This window comes from Pelophylax lessonae, assembly GCF_965119305.1.
Source record: "Pelophylax lessonae genome assembly, chromosome: 6".
NCBI classification, from domain to species: domain Eukaryota; kingdom Metazoa; phylum Chordata; class Amphibia; order Anura; family Ranidae; genus Pelophylax; species Pelophylax lessonae.
This window is the reverse complement of record NC_138773.1, coordinates 325,772,679-325,794,989: the sequence shown is the minus strand read 5'-3', so window position 1 is coordinate 325,794,989 and position 22,311 is coordinate 325,772,679. Positions and strand designations below refer to the sequence as shown.

The following is a 22,311-nucleotide window of genomic DNA, read 5'->3' as shown; positions in this document are numbered from 1 at the left end:
ACAAATATGGTGCAAACAAGTCAGTGCCAAAGATGAATGATCCTCAGTTGAGTGAAAGGACACAAGGGAAAGATGGGCGACTGGTGATGAATCCATATAGTGAATCCCAAAAAGGGGCAAACATCTGAATCCCAGTTAGGAAAAGATTGGAATCTTTCCAGATGAAAATGATCCCCATTACAGAGAAGTCCTTTTGTAGCTCCTGTTTTCTCACTACAATCACAGCAGGACAGTATGCAGTACCCCCGGTGACGTCACATATGACGAAACGCATAGGGTGGAGCTGGAGCACATGCCACTGCGTGTGCGCCAACTAGCCGTGACCATTTTGAATAAGGGAAGGAAGCGAGTCTGCAGTTATTACATGCCTGTTTGGACTACCGATTTTGGAAGTGTGATTCTTTTTTAAAAGATTGTGCTTCTAAACGGGTTTACACCATGAGGAGCATTCTTTTTGCTTTTTATGTTAATACCAAGGTATGGAGCCCCCAAAGTCCGGTATATGGTGAGATACAGGGAGATCGCATACTGTCCTGCTCCAGCTCGACCCTAAAGGTCAAATAGAACCCTGATGTCTCCATAAAGAGTACTGGTCACCTGCCCATGCTATCACATTGGGGGCTTCTTAGCCTCCCCCCCATAACAATCTCATCCAATATTGGAAATGTTCAAGATGGGAACTCATGAAATAGGGTGTAATTGGCTTATTTATCAAGAATTCTATCACTTCCGTTCTCAAAGCCAACATTTCCTGGCTGTTACAGCCAGGGGAGCGGCTGATCAAGCAGAATCTGTGTTTAAAACAAAAAAAGTGCAGCGCTTAACAAATATCACAAAGGTCACAGAAGTGTACAAAAAGTCCCAAACAAGGGAAAGCCAGGTGACTGGGGATCAATCCATATGGTGGATCCCAAAAGGGGCAAACATCCGAATCCCAGTGAGTCACCACAGTGAGGACAAGATGGAACCTTAGCAGATTAAAATGACCCCCCCCCCCCATTACAGAGCAGTCATAAAAGGCTTTTGTAAATATAAGCTGGTTCCACAAAACCTCCCGTTTTCTCACTACAATCACAGCAGGACAGTGTACGGTACCCCTGATGACGTCAACATTTGACGAAACGCGTAGGGTAAAGCCGGAGCGGGACAGCATGCTGTCTCTGTGTATCCCATATACTGGGCTTTGGGGACTCCATACGTTAACAACATAAAAAGAAAAGACTGTTCCTCATGGTGTAAATCCGCTTAGAAAAACACAAGCTTTTAATAAAGAATCACACTTACAAAATCGGTAGCACAAACAGGCTTGTAGAAACAGCAGATTCGAGTCCTTCCCTTATTCAAAATGGTCGCAGGTGGTTGACACATGCACAGTGGCGTGTGTTCCGGTTCTACCCTACGCGTTTAGTCATATGCAACATCATTAGGGGTACCGCACACCGTCCTGCTGCAATTGTAGCGAGAAAACACGGTTTAGATTTACAGAAGCCTTTGATGACTTCTCTGTGATGGGGGTAATTTTCATCTGGTAAGCTTCCATCTTGTCCTCACTGGGGTAACTCAATGGAATTCGGATATTTTCCGATTTTGGGATTCTCCATATGGATTCATCACCAGTCACCCGGCTTCCCCTTGTTTGGGACTATCAAAACTTCTGTGTCCTTTCACTCAATTGAGGATGATTTCTCTTTGGCACGGACTTTGTTTGCACTCTCTGTGATATTTGTTAAGCACTGCTACTTTGTTTGTCTAATATGCCCTGTATTACGGTATTGTGACAGCTGCTGTTTTTAATTTGCATACAGTTTTAGGCTTCTAGCGCGGTATTTTTTCTGGTTTACGGATTAAATTTATAATACACAATCGGTGTTTGATTAGCTGCTTTGGAGGGAAGGGGAGATATTAGGGGTCTAATAGATCCCCAATGTCTCCATAAGGAATACCTGCCCTATGCCATCCCATAAGGGGCTTGTTAACACCCTTGTGATCGCAATAAAGTAAAAAAAATAAAATTATATATAGGTAAATTAATTCCCTGGACAGGGGGAGGGGGGACCTTCGGTAGTTCAGACATCACCTGAACCTTTGCAGGAATTAAATCCACACAAGGAGACTCAGGACCTAAAAAAACCTGAAAATGAGAAGCTTTGTCCCCCCTTCTGGGTACCCCCAAAAGAATCATTTAGTGGATCCCTTTGAGGTTCATGAAGGAGGTCCACAAGGCCGGAAACCAGCGAAGATTTCCCACTACTGCAATAATGGGGGAGGGCAGACCTTTATGCTGAAGAGGTCTTGTCTGCGGGTCTGGAGAAGCTAGCTCTAGGCCAGGGGTGTCAAACTCCATTTCTTCTCGGGCCGCATCAGCATTATGATTGCCCTCAAAGGGCCGGTTGAATCTAAGACTAGATGTCAAGAGCCCCCCGCACCACCACTATAAGTCAAGAGTTCCCCACCCTCCCTTACCTTACAGTACAGTACACCCCCCTTACCTTGTGCTACTGCTGGGAAGAAGCTGGGGCATTTCTCTGAAGCAGAAAGTGCAGGGTCTAGAGGAGGACCAAAGGAGGGCTGGAACTCTCCTGCAGCTGCAGGAGAGGTGCGAGGGCCACATGAAATGGCCTGGAGGGCAAGATTCGGCCTGCGGGGCTTGTGTTCGACACACGTGCTCTAGGCCAGTGGTCCTCAACTCCGGTCCTCAGGGCCCACTAACAGGCCAGATTTTAAGTATTACCTTGGGGAGATGCAGACTAGAGTACTGCAATCACTGAGCAGCAAATTTTATCACCTGGGATGGATTTCAGTTATCTTGCAAACCTGGCCTGTTGGTGGGCCCTGAGGGCCGGTGTTGAGGACCACTGCTCTAGGCTTACCAGACCAAGGATGATGCTTGGAACCTCCCGGGGAAGATTTGAAAGATCCATTTTCCTTATTCTACATCCCAGAAGCACGAAAGAATTTTCTATGGGCTGAGAAGGAGGGCCCCCGTCTGCGGCGAGGCTCCTTCCCTTTCCTAGACTTTGGCAGGAAAATTGCCAGAAGGGGAGAGGAGGGACTGTACTTACCCTTCCATGGTGCGGGTTGCAACTCAGACCCAAGCCTGGTCGTATGCGGCCCTGCGAGACTTTTAAACTTGCGAGCCAGCCTCTGTCTGCGAGGCCGACCGAGCGCGTAGCTGCGGTATGCACACGTTTGCTGGCTGGTCTGGGGGGGGACCACTAGATCTAGATTATCCAGCCCAGCAGTTAATTGTAGATGTAAGGAAGGAGAAAAAAAATTGCTATGACCAGAGATCCCAGCAGGGAGCCTAGGTCCTTACTCCTGACTAGACAGACTAAAACTAATTACCTAGAGCAGATAAAGGGGTTTTATACCAGCTGAGGATGGCCCATGGGCGTAGCCAGGTGTTTTTATGTTTCTACTCCTGGAGGCAATATAACCCAGTAGTTATGACTTATGGAGCGATGTGTCCGTCGATGAACAAAAAACGAAATAAGCCTAGTCTTACTCCTGTAGAGGGCGCATTACCCATTGGTGAGGAAACTATGGAGAGGCTTTTGGGGGGGGGGGGGGATTTACAGTAATTTCTACCAAATGCAAACAAATTGCCCCCAGTAGGCAAGTGGGCAAACAGAAAATTGTTCTGCGAATTCGAAAGCAAGCATTGACATGAAGAAAACTTGAGCCGCCACCGATAGTATGCAGAGAAAGCTCAGAGGAGGGGGTCACTCACATGGAGCGTAGAACATCATGAGCAGCGGGCGGTCCTCTCTCTTCAGAAGCTTCCTGAAATCCTGCAAAGACATCGCCATTATCAATATTCACCGGGAGACATTCACAACGGACTTGTACAATACAGGAGATACTGTGCAGAGCTGTGCCACCGATTCATCCACCCCCCCCCCCCCCCCCCCGTAGACAGAGCAGCCCCAATTCCTCCAGCCCTGGTACATACCTCCATATGGACCTGAGGCTGGAGGATAAATATAAGAGCCTCTGCATTGCACTCACAGCTTCAGTGCAAAAAATTGTACATCAACACGAGATCAATATTGTTGCATTTGCTACATTGTGTTTGTTTTTGCAAAAGTGGACTTCGCCTCCAACAGTCTGAAGCCCATGTGCTCCTGAACATTGCCCAGGTGGCGGTCTTTGGCTGTTTTAATTGACCGGCATGGGATGACGTCACTCCTGCACATGCATGGGAGAATAGTCATCTTGGGACGCTGGCAGCGTGCATGTGCAGCTCAGTGTATATTCCGCAGAAGATTGCAAACGGGCAGGTAAGTATTTATTGCAGAAGACAATAAAGAGACTTGCTGAACTGGCAGCTCAATCTTCTGCAATGAATGATCTTATTAATTCAGATGTGGCAAAAAGTAATTGAAGGCATACGGGTTTCGGCCTGAAGCCTTAATCATAGCCATGGTTATGAATAAGGCTAAATGCCGAAACACGCAAGCCTTGAATTACTGTGTACTACACCTGGATTAATAAACTCAATTGCAAAAGATTCAGCTGCCGGCTTTCTCCAGTGCTAGGACGACACTACAAGCCAATGCACCGACCACTCCCCAACTCAGGGAATTACAACAGATGTTTTCTACTACATTTAGACTCCGTGAACCATACAAACCTTCTCACTGTCAATGTGAACGATATCTTTGGCCTCAGGGTTCTCCTCCCACAGCGGCGCCCCCTCTGGGTCTTTCAGAAATGCTACAATGGACTGGAAGACAAAAGTTCCGTGTCAGGAAGAGATGCAACTGCAGCATGCTTACACTTATCTAAGAGGCCCTGTAATCAGCTCAGAAGTATTTCATTCACATCAAACATCACAACAATTATAGCATTCGACTAAAGGCCTGTGGACATCGGATCATCACACCTTAAGCTGGTTGGACATCACATTCCAAAACCATAGCCATTAATTTGGTGTTGACCCTTCCTCTTCACCAACTGCCACCATGGCCAATAACACTGATTTTACCCCTCCCCATGGTCATCAATGTGGAGCTTCCCCCCCACCCCGCTCATAGCTATTAAAATGGAGTTGCTCCCTTTGTGGCTAGAACATGCTCCACTTTTCTGGAAAGGCTTTCCACAAGATTTTAGAGGGTGCCTGTGGAAATTTGTGACCATTTTAAGGGTCAGGTACTGATGTTGGGCCTCACACTGGGCGCCAAAAAAAAAAAAAAGACCCGTTTCACCATCGGTGTTCCAATTCATCCCAATTGTGTTCAATAGGGTTGAGGTCAGGACTCATGTTCCTCCACACGAAACTCTTTAAAAAATATGTCTTTAGGGAGATGTTGGTTGAGAAGACCTGGCTCATTCTAATTCTTCCCCTAGGTGTTCAGTAGGGTTGATGTCAGGGCTCTGTGCAGGACACTTGAGTTCCTCCAAACAAACTGGTCAGACTAGATCTTTATGGAGCTGAACATCGCATTCCAAAAGCCATGGTTATTATAGGACTTCACCCATGACCATTAATATGGTGTTGCCACCTTTGTGACTATAACAGCCTCCATTCTTCTGTGAAGACTTTTCACAAGATTTTGGAGGGGGGGGGGGGGGGGGGGTCTATGGGAAATTTGGGAGGTCAGGTAACAATGTTGGATGGGAACACCTGGCTCACCATCAGTGTTCCCGTTCATCCCAAAGCTGTCCAGAAGAATGGAGGTCAGAAGACCACTTAAGTTGCTCCACACCAAACTCATCATACCATGCCTTTATGGAGATGTTGGTTAAGAAGACTTGGCTCATTCCAGTTCATCCCAAAGTGATCAGTAGGGTTCAGGTCAGGGCTCTGTGCAGGACACGAGTTCCTTCACACCACGCGGGTCAAACCATGTCTTTACGGAGCTGGCTTTGTATACAGGGGCACAGTCAAGGTGGAACAGAAAAGGGTCTTCACCAAACTGTTTCCACAAGGCTGGAAGAGCATAATGGTCTACAATGTCTTTGTATGATGGAGTATTACCAGGACCCTTCACCGGAGACACCTGAAACCCCATCTTCCCTGTTGATCCTGCCAGCACACTTCCTGTCAGGGTGACAACGCTCACACTCTGCACTGCATCTATAGAGCAGTGTTCTAACTTTAGGACAAGCAGTGTTTTAGGTTTACAGCTTATAACTTCCCATGCTGCGCTTTTATCAGTTACATTGTTTCCAGCGATCTCTGGTGACAACAGAACAACTCCCCCCCCCTACGTTACGGAGCAAATAAGAGGGGGAGGTGTTGTGTTGTCAGAGATGGCTGGAAAAAAACGTAACTGATAAAAGTGCAGCACAGGAAGTTATCAGTTCACAAAATTTCTGGCAGGATCAACAGGTAGTTTCTGCACCTATTCAACAGATATAACAAAATGCTTCCAATGGGATGTTGATTGGACCAAAAAGAAGGAAATAGAAAATCAATGTTAGGTCTCATGATCTTCTATTATACGTCTATTTCCCAAAGACAACCTCTGAATATGACGCTGAGCACGTGCACTCAACTTCTTTGTTCTACCATGGTGAGGCCTGTTCTGAGTGGAACCTGTCCTGTTAATTGCTGTATGGTCTTGGCCACCGTGCTGCAGCTCAGTTTTAGGGTCTTGGCAATCTTCTTGTATCCTAGGCCAGTGGTCCTCAACTCCGATCCTCAGGGCCCACTAGCAGGCCAGATTTTGAGTATTACCTTGGGGAGATGCAGACTTGAGTACTGCAATCACTGAGCAGCAAATTATATCACCTGGCATGTATTTCAGTTGTCTTGCAAGGCCTGTTACATAGTTACATACATAGTTACATAGTAGGTGAGGTTGAATAAAGACAATAGTCCATCCAGGTCAACCTGTGTAGGTGTGTGTGACTGTAATCATCTAACATAGCCCTTTATCTCCTGATCCTTGAGATGTAAGTCTAAGAGTCTTTTGAAAGTCACCATACTACCCGCAGAAACCACCTCTTGTGGTAGACAATTCCACAATCTTGTAGCCCTAACAGTAAAGAACCCCCCACGTTGCCTGAGGTTAAAACGCTTCTCCTCTAATCGCATTGTATGTCCTCGAGTCCTCATGCAATTCCTTCGAATGAACAGCTTTTTTTCTAAGCTGAGATCCCCATTAAGATATTTATAAATTGCTATCATGTCCCCTCTCAGACGTCTCTTCTCCAGGGAAAATAAATCGAGCGATTGCAGCCGCTCTTCATAGGTAAGGTCCTCCAATCCCCTAATTAGTTTAGTTGCCCTTCTCTGGACTCTCTCCAGCTCCAACACATCCCTCCTGAGGACTGGCGACCAGAACTGGACAGAATACTCCAGATGCGGTCGGACCAGAGTTTTATAAAGTGGAAGGATTATAGTCTTATCTCTGGAATACATCCCTTTCTTTATGCATGCTAATATTCTGTTGGCTTTGGAAGCTGCCGCTTGGCATTGCATGCTGTTGCCTAATCTATCATCAACCAAGACTCCCAGATCTTTCTCCATTTTTGAGTCCCCCAAGGGTTCCCCTCCTAACATGTATTGTGTTTTTATGTTTTTGGTCCCCAAGTGCAAAACCTTACACTTCTCCACATTAAACCTCATTTGCCATGTCGTTGCCCACTCCGTAATTTTGTCCAGGTCATTCTGTAGGATATCCGCTTCATGCTGTGCAGTTATTGCCCTGGCCAATTTTGTGTCCTCTGCAAAAATTGATAACGAACTACTGATCCCGTCCTCAATGCTGTTTATGAATAAATTGAACAAGGTTGGTCCCAGGACTGAGCCCTGGGGCACCCCGCTTACTACCTCAGACCAGTCTGAGTATGCGCTGTTTATTACCACCCTTTGGACACGGCCTTTTAGCCAGTTCCGTATCCAAGAGCAAACCCTGCTGTCGATACCTGCAGACCTTATTTTATAAATTAAGCGCTTGTGGGAAACTGTATCAAACGCCTTAGCGAAATCGAAGTACACAACATCCACTGGTCTGCCCCTATCTAGCTCACAGCTCACTTCCTCGTAGAATGCTAAGAGATTGGTTTGACAAGAACGCCCATTTGTAAACCCGTGTTGGTTACTACTGATGATGTTGTTGTCTTTAGCATACTCTACGATATAGTCCCTTATCCCCTCCAGAAGTTTACATACTATTGATGTCAAACTGACAGGCCTATAATTTCCCGGGATATGTCTCTGGCCCTTTTTGAATATCGGAATCACGTTAGCCTTCCTCCAATCCCCTGGTACATCTCCTGTCCTAATACTGTCAGCAAAGATTAGGAACAGTGGTCTAGATATAACCATACTGAGTTCCTTGAGCACTCTCGGATGTACGCCATCCGGGCCTGGTGATTTGTTTGTGTTAAGTTTATCCAGTCTTTCCCTGATTTCCCCCTCTGTTAGCCATAGTGGCAAGTCCTGTGTATTACTACTAACCATACAGTCATGGTCAGTGTACCCCTCCTTTTCCTGCGTAAAGACTGACGAGAAAAAAGCATTCAGCACGGTTGCTTTTTCAGTGTCCTCTGTAACCATCCCCCCATCATCGCTAATTATGTGTGCAATATGCTCTGCCCTAGTTTTTTTGCTGTTGATATATTTAAAGAATTTCTTTGGGTTTTTTTTACTATCCTCCGCTATTTGTCTCTCAAAGTTGATTTTAGCCATCTTGATTTCGTGTTTACACTTCTTATTTTCCTCCTTGTATTGCTGGAAGGCCGATACTGTGCCCTCTGATTTATATTTCTTGAAGGCCAATTTTTTTCCCCTAATAAGTTTTTTAACGCTACGGTTTAGCCAGCCAGGTTTGGCTTTGTCTCTTCTAAATTTATTCCCCATAGGAATGCACTGCAAGATGCCTTTGCTTAATATGTTCCTAAAGCATTCCCATTTTTCCTCAGTGGTCAGGGATCCCAGGGTTTGGTCCCAGTTTACCCTTTCCATCATTGAGTACAATTTTGGAAAGTCTGCCCTTCTGAAGTTTAGGGTTCTTATGTTCCCCACTTGCCTTTTTATATTGTTATTTATACTAAATGTGATCATCCTGTGATCGCTAGAGCCCAGATTGTCCTGGACTCCTACCTCCGAGATTATGTCTGGGTCATTAGTGATCAATAGATCCAGGATTGCATTCTCTCTAGTAGGGGAATCCACCAACTGTGACATGTAGTTATCCTGTAAGGTTTCCGTGAATAGACGGGCCTTATGCGAGTGTGCAGTCCCCTCTTCCCAGTCAATGTCGGGATAATTGAAGTCCCCCAATATGATGACTGATCCCAGTTTTGCCGCTTTACCTATTAGTGCTAAAAATTCCAGCTCTACCTCCTCCCCTTGGTTAGGTGGCCTATAGCAAACCCCCACAACTACTTTTCCCTTATCTTCTTCCCTATCGAGTTCAACCCACACAGATTCTAAATCCATGCTCATCCCATCCGTAATGTCACTCCTTTCTAGCACCTTTATATTGTTCTTGACATAGAGACATACCCCTCCCCCTCTTTTTCCAACCCTGTCCTTCCGGTACACAGAATACCCTTGGATATTTGCCAGCCAGTCATGTGAGGGGTCGAACCAAGTTTCTGTTATTCCCACAAGGTCTATGTCCTCCTCATGTACTAACATGTCCAACTCATCCATCTTATTAGCTAGGCTCCTGGCATTAGCATATACCCCTCTTAGTTTTATGGAAGTTAAACGTGATTGGCGGTTATGTTTATTTTTGTTTGGTCTGCTGTTTTCCCGCACAGACCCGCCAATTGATGTTGTTGACCTAATGTCGCTGCTGACCCTACAACTGCCTTCAGTCCTCTGCTCCCTCCTGACTGATTCTACTTCTGAGCCCTCCCCCCCGTCTCCTAGTTTAAAAGCCCCTCCAACTCGGTGGCCATCTTTCTCCCCAAAAGAGCTGTACCGTCCCCATTAAGGTGCAGCCCATCCTTACTAAAGAGCCGGTAGCCGACTGAGAAGTCAGCCCAGTTCTCCAGGAACCCAAACCCCTCCTTCCTACACCAATTCCTCAGCCACTTGTTAACTTCCCTAATCTCCTTCTGCCTCTCCTGCGTGGCTCGAGGTACAGGCAGTATTTCAGAGAAAACCACCTTGGAGGTCCTTTTCCTCAATCTATTACCTAAGTCCCTGAAATCGTTCTTAAGGATCCTCCACCTACCTTTAACTTTGTCATTAGTGCCCACATGCACCATGACCGCTGGGTCATCCCCAGCCCCCCCCATCAATCTGTCTGCCAGATCTGCGATGTGCCGAACTCGGGCGCCCGGTAAACAACAAACTGTTCGGTTCACGAGATCTTTTTTACAGATTGCCCTCTCTGTCCTCTTGATAATTGAGTCCCCCACTACCACAACCTTTCTAACCTTTCCTGAGTTACGGCCCCCCTTCTTCCTGGAGCCGTTAGTGGTCCCTGAGGACCAGGGTTGGGAGACCAGGGTCCTAGGCCATCTTTATGTAGAGCAACAATTTTTTTTTCAGATCCTCAGAGAGTTCTTTGCCATGAGGTGCCATGTTGAATTTCCAGTGACCAGAAAGAGTGAGAGCGATAACACCAAATTTACACCCTGCTCCCCATTCACACCTGAGACCTTGTAACACTAACGAGTCACATGACACAGGGGAGGGAAAATGGCTAAATGGGCCCAATTTGGACATTGTCACTTAGGGGTGTACTCACTTTTGTTGCCAGCCGTTTAGACATTAATGGCTGTGTGTTGAGTTATTTTGAGGGGACAGCAAATTTACACTGTTATACAAGCTGTACACTCACTACTTTACATTGTAGCAAAGTGTCATTTCTTCAGCGTTGTCACACGAAAAGATAGAATGAAATATTTACAAAAATGTGAGGGGTGTACTTACTTTTCTGTGATACTGTATATGCAAATTAAGGATGTGCTGGTTGCTGGCATGAATCGTATATCACATTATATGGTTTAATATTTGCACTTTCAATTGAATGAATATTGATTGGTTTTCTTTGTGCGCTTAGATACCATTATTTGCAGGAATATTTGTTTTATTGATACGATTTGATACATTTATTATTCGAGCACTGAAGCACTTTATATTTGCTGCTATACCATTTGTACATTAACCTGAAAATCAGCTCAGTAGCAGAGCGCTACATCATTTTTATTTTATTTTTTCCAAGTATAAATGTGGGGACAAATTCAATAGATGTGAGCAGCCTCTACATTCATTACCCTACTTAGATTGTGAATATCCACGGCAGCGCATAGGAACCCCTCCCCCCTTTTTTCACAATGTTAGAAAGTATATACACTTTAGTAAAGCCCATTAACTCTAAATCCCACCCCCCTCCCAAAAAGCAATGGACACTTACCTTGTATGATGTGGGCCGGTTGTACTCTGTGTGGAATGTTCCATCCCTGGAAGATAAAGATCAAGCAGTTGATTCATTTGAATGGGCCACAATAGCTGCGGAAGAGTCCCCGCCCCTTTGTCTAAAAAACAGCCACACGCTGTTGTGGCACAATGCGATTTTGCCCCCCCCCCCCCCCCCCCCGAACATGCACCAGGTTTTCCAATGCGTAATAGTTCCATTAATTCTTAATGGCACCCCGCGCATCTGCAAAACACCAATGTGCTTTGCTTGTGGATCGGGACCATGTAAGAACATTCAAGGGTTTAGGGACACAAATGTGAATGTGGTTCAAAGACGTTTAAAAAAAAAAAAAAAAAAAAAGTTTTGAAAGGATGGGAGCTCCTCTCCAGCTTACAGAGTCAGCACTCCCTCCTTCATCAAGGCTAAAATACAAACAATAGAGAAAATGAAATGTTCTGTGTATATAAAGTATGAAAATACAAATACCTTCATGCAATAATACACACACTGTACATAATATAAAAAAAATATATTCTCTCCATCCATCTCTTTCTACATCTCTATCTCTCTCTAATAATATTTATTTAATCTTTATGAAGCTTATAAACACATTTTATCTACTTTTTGTCTCTGATAAAGGGGGGGGGGGCGGAAGTGCTGAGCCCCTGAAACGTGTTGGTGTTGCAAAATTAAATCTTTTAAAAAGACTATACGACACTAACACGTTTCAGGGGTTCAGCACCCCCCCCCCTTCATCAGGGAAAAAAAAAAAGAGAAAGAAAAAAAAAAGAGAAAGAAAAAAAAAAGAGAAAGAAAAAAAAAAGAGAAAGAAAAAAAAAAAAGAGAAAGAAAAAAAAAAAAGAGAAAGAAAAAAAAAAAGAGAAAGAAAAAAAAAAAGAGAAAGAAAAAAAAAAAGAGAAAGAAAAAAAAAAAGAGAAAGAAAAAAAAAAAGAGAAAGAAAAAAAAAAGAGAAAGAAAAAGAGAGAAAGAAAAAGAGAGAAAGAAAAAGAGAGAAAGAAAAAGAGAGAAAGAAAAAGAGAGAAAGAAAAAGAGAGAAAGAAAAAGAGAGAAAGAAAAAGAGAGAAAGAAAAAGAGAGAAAGAAAAAGAGAGAAAGAAAAAGAGAGAAAGAAAAAGAGAGAAAGAAAAAGAGAGAAAGAAAAAGAGAGAAAGAAAAAGAGAGAAAGAAAAAGAGAGAAAGAAAAAGAGAGAAAGAAAAAGAGAGAAAGAAAAAGAGAGAAAGAAAAAGAGAGAAAGAAAAAGAAAGAAAGAAAAAGAAAGAAAGAAAAAGAGAGAAAGAAAAAGAAAGAAAGAAAAAGAAAGAAAGAAAAAGAAAGAAAGAAAAAGAGAGAAAGAAAAAGAGAGAAAGAAAAAGAGAGAAAGAAAAAGAAAGAAAAAAAAAGAGAAAGAAAAAGAAAGAAAAAAAAAAAAGAGAAAGAAAAAGAAAGAAAAAAAAAAAAAAGAGAAAGAAAAAAAGAGAAAGAAAAAAAGAGAAAGAAAAAAAGAGAAAGAAAAAAAGAGAAAGAAAAAAAGAGAAAGAAAAAAAGAGAAAGAAAAAAAGAGAAAGAAAAAAAGAGAAAGAAAAAAAGAGAAAAAGAAATATATATATACATACACACACATATATAATATATAATATATAATATATATATATATATATATATATATACACACACATATATAATATATAATATATATATATATATATATATATATATATATATATATATATATATATATATATATATATATATATATATACATACATACACACACACACAATTATATATATATATATATATATATATATATAATGTGTGTGTGTGTGTGTGTGTGTAATAATCTCTCATATATATTTTTTTTTTTTTTTTTTTTTTTTTTACACACAAATCTATCTCTATCATGACGGTATTTGTACTTTCATACTTTTTTTTTTTTTTATATCCACAGAACATTTACATTTTCTCTATGGTTATTTTTAGCCCTGATGAAGGGGGGGGGGGGTGCTGACCCCTGAACTGCGTTGGACAGATATAAAATAAAAATCTCTTAAAAAGGAACTCTATAAGCTGGAGAGGAGCTCTCATCCTTTCGAAACTTTAGTAAACTCTTTTGGGGGGGGGTTCAGTAAGACTCTCTAGGACCGCAAACCACCCATTACATTGTATGGCATCTCCATAAGGCTCAGCGCTCCCACATCACAATGACAGTCAGGCTGTGTATGAACCCCGGAGATCAGATTGCTGGTCACATCTGCCCACAGAAAAAAAAAGGCAAATTCTGATTGGTCACTGATAGCGGTTTCTCCGCCCCTGAGGAACTTTCTCTTTTCTCACTCTACTAAAACCTGGGAAGGGAAATCACCAGCAGGAGATACAACATAGGAGCGCTCCGCCCTCACTTGTAATGTAGGAGCTCCAGGCCGTTTGTCTTCTTCCTGGGGTCCACCTTTAGCTTCTTGCACAGCTTCCGTCCTTCCGAGTCCCTGAGGAGAAACCGACAGCAGTGAATAAACGTTTTTAATTGTCTGAATGAGATATAAACCCCCACAGGATACTTTTCCCCATTTCCCATCCCTTTCCCATCTCAGTGCTGCTGATCTCCTACAGGCTCTGTCAGTCATTTCCTCGCTTCAGTGTCTCAGCACATCCCTGCCCTTACTCATAGTGACAATAGGATACCGTACCGGAGCAGCAGCTTACATTTCCAGCAGAGAAGCATGGGACAGGGTGACAACACAAGAGTACAATTAAGAGACAGGGACAGCGCGTTGTCTCCCTAAGACTGGAATGTGCATCATCACAGTTACTTAAATGTGTGGGTGTTAGAAAAAAAAAATCCACTAGGGAAACAAGTGAGCGGGTGACAACATGGGAGCACAATTGAAAGGGACACAGGAGTTGTCACCCCAAAACAGGGAGTTTCTTTGTGGCAGGATCACCAGGGAAAACGTTAATGAAGGAGGCACAGAAACATGTTAAATGTTGGGTGGGATTTTAGCGGCTGGGCTGACATCTTCTATTAAAACAAGAACAGGCGAATTAAATTCATTCAATGCAAAATAAAACATTTATAAGAAGTGAATGAAATATAATTAATTGAAGAGAAAATTTTACCCCGGATCCCTTTCATCTGAACGATCGTCCCGGGGATCCGATATTTTATTAAGCGTTTCCTCTTCGCTCTGTAATCTGCAGATTCATTTTTCATGAGAGTAAACTTGCAGCGGGTTTAAAATATGAAAAAAGGCGGCCTGCGGGTGAAACAGCGGGCACCGCGCCGCGCCAGCGTCTATGCTTTATATCTTACCGAACTTCCCGAGAATCCCTGAACCCGGCCGCGGTCCAGAGCTCCAACACCCGGCACGTGTCTGCGCCGTGCCACCCTGACCTGGGGGTGGTGACATGGGTCTGACTTTAAAGCTGAAGGCCGATATGGGGGGGGGCGCACTGAGTTCTGCGGGGAAGATTATGTAAAACACTCCAAAACATGACATTTTCTGAAAGTAGACACCCTGGAGAAAATAGTGGTAGTACAAATTTTTTTACAATGGGGAAAATAATTATTTGATCCCCCCCGCCATTACTATATTTAGGCCTAGGCCAACAAGGCCCAGGCCTAGGGCGGCAGATTGCAGGGGGGCAGCAAAAAAAGCCCCCCCTCCACCTGAGACTCTATTGGCCACTTGTAATATAAATAGAAGAGAAATTTCCGCGCTAGATGTGATAGAAAACCAAATGATTGAGAACAATAGTGAGCAGCTGGCACAAAATCAACTAACAGTGATTCAAAAAATACAATAAAAACCAAAAAGTGCAGCGCTGAAATCAGTATACAATTATATAGCTGAAAAGCTCATATAAAGAAAACAAAAAAGGAGAGGGGATAATGTCCAAATGAATAGTCCCAATATTAAGTGCAGAGATGTGAATCCACGTGCAAAATAACTTTCTTCCAGTGACACCAGGGAAAAGTGTAAGAAGGGGACACCCTTGTGCTCAGGTATAACAAGCAGCTTACCGAAATTCCGTGGCTGCTCAATTTAATGAGACAGCCTCTCCCAGCTAGTAGTAAACCAGTAGGTCCACCGATATCAAGCTCAGGTGCTTCCAAAGACTCCAAAAGCCGAAAGCCGTTTCCGGTGTGTTGTTAAACCGATCACATTAGTATGTGGCACACTTGGAACTTCTCATATACTCCATTGAACGTAAAGCCATATGTAGAAAGAAACAGAGGCCCATAGCGTAATCCCGTAAACCAATAGGTAAATTTATTAAAAAAAACTACTTACAATTTAAAAGACAAAAACAGGGCGCCCAGAAGAAGTCTTTCTTATGACGAAACGTTGGCGATCCCAGACATAAACGTCCACACGCCCCCCAACGAAGCCGGCTGTTTATCCATATGCTGATCTGGAGACTTGTGGGAGGCCGCAGTTAGATCTATGACCGGCACATACTACATGCCTGTTTTTGTCTTTTAAATTGTAAGTAGTTTTTTTAATAAATTTACCTATTGGTTTACGGGATTACGCTATGGGCCTCTGTTTTCTTTCTACATATGGCTTTACGTTCAATGGAGTATATGAGAAGTTCCAAGTGTGCCACATATTAATGTGATCGGTTTAACAACACACCGGAAACGGCTTTCGGCTTTTGGAGTCTTTGGAAGCACCTGAGCTTGATATCGGTTGACCTACTGGTTTACTACTAGCTGGGAGAGGCTGTCTCATTAAATTGAGCAGCCACGGAATTTCGGTAAGCTGCTTGTTATACCTGAGCACAAGGGTGTCCCCTTCTTACACTTTTCCCTGGTGTCACTGGAAGAAAGTTATTTTGCACGTGGATTCACATCTCTGCACTTTATATTGGGACTATTCATTTGGACATTATCCCCTCTCCTTTTTGGTTTTCTTTATATGAGCTTTTCAGCTATATAATTGTATACTGATTTCAGCGCTGCACTTTTTGGTTTTTATTCTATTGGCCACTTGTTGCTAGAGCCGCCTCTCCCACCCCCCTTTCTCTCCCTCCTCCCCCCTCTCTCAACCCCCCTCTTTCATTCCCCCCTCTCTCTCACCCACCCCCCCTTCTCTCTCACCCACCCCCCTTTCTCTCCCTCCTCCCCCCTCTCTCAACCCCCCTCTTTCATTCCCCCCTCTCTCTCACCCACCCCCCCTTCTCTCTCACCCACCCCCCTCTCTCTCCTCCCCCTCCCTCTCAACCCCCTCTTTCATTCCCCCCTCTCACCCACCCACCCCCCCTCTCTCTCATCCCCTCTCTCTTCCCCCCCTTTCTCTCTCACCCCTCTCTCCCCCCCCTTTCTCTCTCACCCCTCTCTCCCCCCCTTTCTCTCTCACCCCTCCCTCTCTCTCCTCCCCCCTCTCTCAACCCCCCTCTTTCATTCCCCCCCTCTCTCACCCACCCCCCCTCTTTCATCCCCCCCCTCTCTCACCCACCCCCCCTTCTCTCTCACCCACCCCCCCCTCTCTCTCCATCATGCCCCCTCTTTCATTCCCCTCTCTCACCCACCCCCCCTCTCTCTCTCATCCCCCCCTCTCTCTCTCTCTCTCATCCCCCCCTCTCTCATCCCCCCCTCTCTCTCTCTCTCTCATCCCCCCCCTCTCTCTCCCTCCCCCACCCTCCCTCTCTCTCTCACCCCCTCTCGTGAGCTCTCACGGGTTCATGCTGGGACTTTTAGTCCTTCCATTTTGCAGTGAGTCCCATCCGTTAAAAAAGGAGTGGGGAAAATTTACATGGGGGGGCGCCCAATTTTAGTCTTGCCTAGGGCAGCACAAAACCAAAATACTCCACTGATCCCCCGCCCCCCCCCCCTTTTTTTTTTTTGAGACACAAAACAAAAACCAGAAAAACACATTTCAAAAAAGTTATAAATTGATTTGCATTTTAATGAGTGAAATAAATATGTGACCCCTTCCCGAAACATGACTTAGTAGTTGGTGGAGAAACCCTTGTTGGCAATCACAGAGGTCAGACATTTCTTGTAGTTGGCCTCCAGGTTTGCACACATCTCAGGACGGATTTTCTCCCACTCCTCTTTGCAGATCCTCTCCAAGTCTTTAAGGTTTGGAGGCTGACGTATGGTAACTCCAACCTTCAGCTCCCTCCACATAATTTTCTATGGGATTCGGGTCTGCAGACTGGCTAGGTCACTCCAGGACCTCAATGTGCTTCTTTTTTAGCCTCTTATTTGTTGCCTTGGCCGTGTGTTTTCGGTCATTGTCATGCTGGAAGACCCATCTGTGACCCATTTTTAATGCTCCAGCTGAGGAAAGGAGGTTCTCACCCAAGATTTGATGGTACATGGCCTCGTCCATTCTCCCCTTAGCAGAAAAACACCCCCAAAGCATAATGTTTGCACCTCCATGTATGACGGTGGGGGATGGTGTTCTTGGGGTCATAGGCAGCATTCCTCCTCCTCCAAAGACGACAAGTTGAGTTGATGCCACAGACCTCGATTTTGGTCTCATCTGACCACAACACTCTCACCCAGTTCTCCTCTGAATCATTCAGATGTTCATTAGCAAACTTCAGAAGGGCTGTACATGTGATTTCCTGAGCAGGAGGACCTTGCGGGTGCTGCAGGATTTCAGTCCTTCACGGTGTAGTGTGTTACCAATTGTGTTCTTGGTGACGATGGTCCCAGCTGCCTTGAGATCATTGAGAAGATTCTCCTGTGTAGTTCTGGGCTGATTCCTCACCGTTCTCTGTTTTTTTTTTTTTTTTAAGCAGAGACATCTACAGAATAAAATGGCAATCGTTGCAATCTTTTATGTCACACTATTTGCGCGGAAGTCTTGCAAACACAGTTTTTTGGGGCAAAAAAACACTTTTAAAAGCGGAGTTCCGGGCACAGATGTGATTTTTCAATAAACATACCCCCGGGACAGTCAGGGCTAGCACATTCCACAATGGCTAGCCTCTGATCTGTCCCGGTTCGCACTTACCTTTTAGAAGAAATACTTACTTATAAAATTTCTTCCACAGCGTTTCCATCTCTCTTGTGGGCAGCTGAAGCCGGCGCGGTCCTCTTCTGTGTCTTCTTCCGCGTCTTCTTGTCCCAGAATGCACTGCACCGGCCCCTCTCGTCACTTCCGGTGCGCCGCCGCATTCCTAAACAGCTTCTGGGCATGCACAGAAGCTGTTTAGCAGGGGAATGCGGCGTCGCCCGGAAATGACGAGCGGGGGCCGGTGCCGTCGCATTGATTCCTGGGAGCGATGACGTTCAGCTCCCAGGAATCATAGCGAGACAGGAAGTGACGGGGTGAGCCGCGGCTCCGAGGGAGGAAGTAGTCTGAGGTGAGTATCTTCGATCTTCAATTACAAGGTGAGTTTTAAAAAAAAAAAAAAAAAACCTAACTATCCAATTCCTTTTCAGGTCATCCAGAACTAGCGGAGGGGCACAAAAAAAAAAAAAAAAAAAAAAACATCGATTTTGTGCCCGGAACTCCGCTTTAATGAATAAAAAAAAAAAAAAAAAAAAAAAAAAAAAAAAAAAGTTTGCCTTATTTTTTTGTAGAATGTAAAAAATGATGTTACGCCGAGAACTGCGATCTTTATTCTAAGCAAAAAAAAAAAAAAAAAATTGTGATTCTCATTTTATCTAGAATCGTGTGGCTCTAGAACAAAGTATCATTTTGTTGGCGCCAAGTAATTTGCATGGAATTTGTTAAATATGACAAAAAAAAAAAAAAAAAGAAATAAAATAGATGCCTTCAGCAATTACAGACCCCACCACCACCAATCCACTTCAATAGACCACCCCTCCCTGCAGACAACATCAAAAGACACCCCCAACAAGCAACACACAACCCCCCCCCCCCCAAGCAACACACAACATCCCCCCCCCCCCCAAGCAACACACAACATCCATCCCCCCCCCCCAGCAACACACAACACCCCCCCCCCAAACAACATCCCCCCCCCAAACAACATCCCCCCCAAACAACACACAACATCCCCCCCAAACAACACACAACCCCCCCAACAAGCAACACACAACCCCCCCCCCCCCCAAGCAACACACAACATCCATCCCCCCCCCCCCCAAGCAACACACAACATCCCCCCCCCCAAGCAACACACAACATCCCCCCCCCCCAAGCAACACACAACATCCCCCCCCCCAAACAACACACAACATCCCCCCCCCCAAACAACACACAACATCCCCCCCCCCAAACAACACACAACATCCCCCCCCCCCAAACAACACACAACATCCCCCCCCCCCCAAACAACACACAACATCCCCCTACCCAAACAACACACAACATCCCCCCCCCAAGCAACACACAACATCCCCCCCCCCCCCAAGCAACACACAACATCCCCCCCCCCCCAAACAACACACAACATCCCCCCCCCCCAAACAACACACAACATCCCCCCCCCCCAAACAACACACAACATCCCCCAAGCAACACACAATCCCCAAACAATAATATATTGCCCACCAGCAACAACAGACTCTCCCAACTATAGACCCCTTCCAGTATCAACAGATCCTCCAGCATATCCCAGCACCCCTTGACATTACATACATGCAGAGCTAGAGGTGTCGGAACTGCGTTCTCCCGTGTTCCCGCTAAAAAAAAAAAAAAACCCTGCACCTATGATAAAAAAATTATAGACCCTTCATTTCTTTGTAAGTGGGTAAACTTACACAATCTGCAGGGAATCCATTATTTTCCCCCACTGTATGTCCCATGATATTAACCCAACAGTTTTTAAAAAACACAAAATTAAAGATACAAAATGTTTTTGTAAAATATAAAAAAAAAAAAAAAAAAAAAAAAAAAAGAAGGAGGAGATTGAGTAAATTGATACCAAACATGTCAAACCTTTAAATTGCTTGCAGCTGTGATCTGGCGAGAAATGTCGGCATTTTATATTCTCCATAGAAGACGATTGAAAAGCTCCTACAGGTCATCCGTTTTAAAGGGGAACTGAATAACGAGCCGAGAATTTTTGAACTCACCCCATGGGTCGGGCAAAATGCCCCCAGTGTGTGGATTTACATTTATACGCATATGTATTGGGAGAATATTTTATTTTTTTGGGGGTGGGGGGGATTTTAGTGCCACAGTGTACTTTTTTATTTTTAAACACACATCTGATCTGCGGATTGATGGAAATCTCCCCAGGGAAACACAGAGTCCCTCCGCGCAGTCCGCGGCTCGGATTCTACAATCGGCGCCCTCGTCAGCACAGGAGACGGTTTACGGCGAGGAAATACGATCCCACCGGTCAGTTTATTATTCCTGATCTGCACTCGGCAGCACCGGCCCAGGGAACCTGAGAGCGGCCCTAAAATTTAATTCCCAAACTGATTACACAGATTAAAGTTATCGAAGTGTAACAAAGTCTTTACGGCGCGGAGATAAAACGGGAGCATTACAGAGCTTTTCTTATTTTTGTTCTAAGTGCCCCGCGCTGCAGGCGATGGCATTATCATAACTAAGGGATAGTTAATCCACAATGCCATGTCAGGCGCCGAGCCTCGGCCTGTGAACAATGGTAGAAAAAAACCTGACCTGAGACAAATCACCGGGTTCTGATTGAAAGAACTGAAATCCAATGAATTAAAAAAGGGACAGTCAGTCCGTGGCACGGAATCTGAGGCACGTGTCCCTTCTGCCCCCCCTTTGTCCTAGCTCTGATGAAAGGGGTGGGGCTAGGGACAGTCAGCCTGGAGAGGAAAGGGTTGGAGGATATTGGACATCCTCCAGCCCAGAAATGAGGCAGCCTCTGACTTATTAGCTTCCAATGCACATTATGAGAAGCTCACAGTGTGCAGTGAAATCAGAGTAAACCATTTCAGTCCAGGGGGAGGAGCCGCTACAACTTAAATCTTAAATAAGCCATTAATGTAATTTCAAAAGTCTCCCAATCTTTTTAAAACTGTAAATAATCCTTGGTGGTCCTGCCATGAAGGTCCATGTTCAGGTACTTCCTGTTAAAGGGTGAGAACACCGTGACCCCGTCTCCTAATTGTTCTCCTGAGTTGTCTCCCTGTCACTCGGGCTTCGGATGGAGACTACAAATACTAATTTCAACGCACATTACACAGGTATGGTCCACGGTTGTCACCATCAGGAAACCCACCCTTAGAAATGCCACGCAGGCCTTGTTGGAGTGCATGTAGACAGGAAGTGGTTGCAAAGAAGATATAGGAGATCAGCAGCACTGCAGAGAGTCATCTTGGAGCCCTCTGGAGGAAAATTGTAAGTTAGTACCTGCTAACATCTTTTCCTGGACTCCTCCATGACAAGGGTTTTATGTAACTGTCCTGGAGGATGACCAAGAAAAACTGAGAAAGTACCTGGTAGCGTCATTTCCAGATATCCGAAACCCTCAAAGAAGGCTTCTTGTGGCCTAACTGGAGAATGACTGGTAAAATTGTAAGTTAGTACCTGCTAGCATCTTTTCCTGGACTCCTCCATGACAAAGGGTTTTAGATCTGTCCTGGAGGATGACCGGGAAAACAGACTGTACCTAGTAGCACCATTTCCAGATATCCTATCCTAAAAAAGGCTTCTTGTGGCCTAAATGGAGGATGACTGGGAAAATTGAGAGTTAGTACCTAGGTACTGTAAATCCTCTATGACAGTAAGTTTTTATATGGCCATCATGGAGGATGACTGGGGAAAATGTGAGCTGGTAGCTTATAAAATTCTAGGAATCCTCCACGATTTCACCATGCTGGCAAGTTTCATTTGACCGTCCCCAAGGATGACTGTAGGAAATGTGATTTAGTGTATGGTAACTTTTCCAGGAATCCTCCATGACAGATTTCATGTGAACTTCCTGGAAGATGACTGGGAAAAGCGAGTTAGGACCTGGTTACTATATTTCCACAAATCATCCATAATCATCCTGAAGGAAGACTGAGGAACATGCGAGTATCTTATCACCTTATCAGGAATCCTCCATGACATTCTGGAGCATGACCAGGGAAACT

The 22,311-nt window shown here is 44.6% G+C and overlaps 1 protein-coding gene across 2 annotated transcripts in view; it reads right to left on the bottom strand.

The window, feature by feature from the left end:
• Window positions 1–22,311, bottom strand: part of PDIA5 (protein disulfide isomerase family A member 5) — a 116,544-nt gene that overhangs the window by 67,756 nt on the left and 26,477 nt on the right. For both annotated transcript variants that reach the window (XM_082260979.1, XM_082260978.1), the window contains exons 4-7: window positions 13,730–13,813; window positions 11,328–11,373; window positions 4,634–4,726; window positions 3,731–3,791 (exon numbers count right to left, since the gene is read on the bottom strand). In XM_082260979.1, coding sequence (XP_082117105.1) covers window positions 3,731–3,791; window positions 4,634–4,726; window positions 11,328–11,373; window positions 13,730–13,813 — 284 coding nt within the window. The remainder of the gene's footprint in view (window positions 1–3,730; window positions 3,792–4,633; window positions 4,727–11,327; window positions 11,374–13,729; window positions 13,814–22,311) is intronic.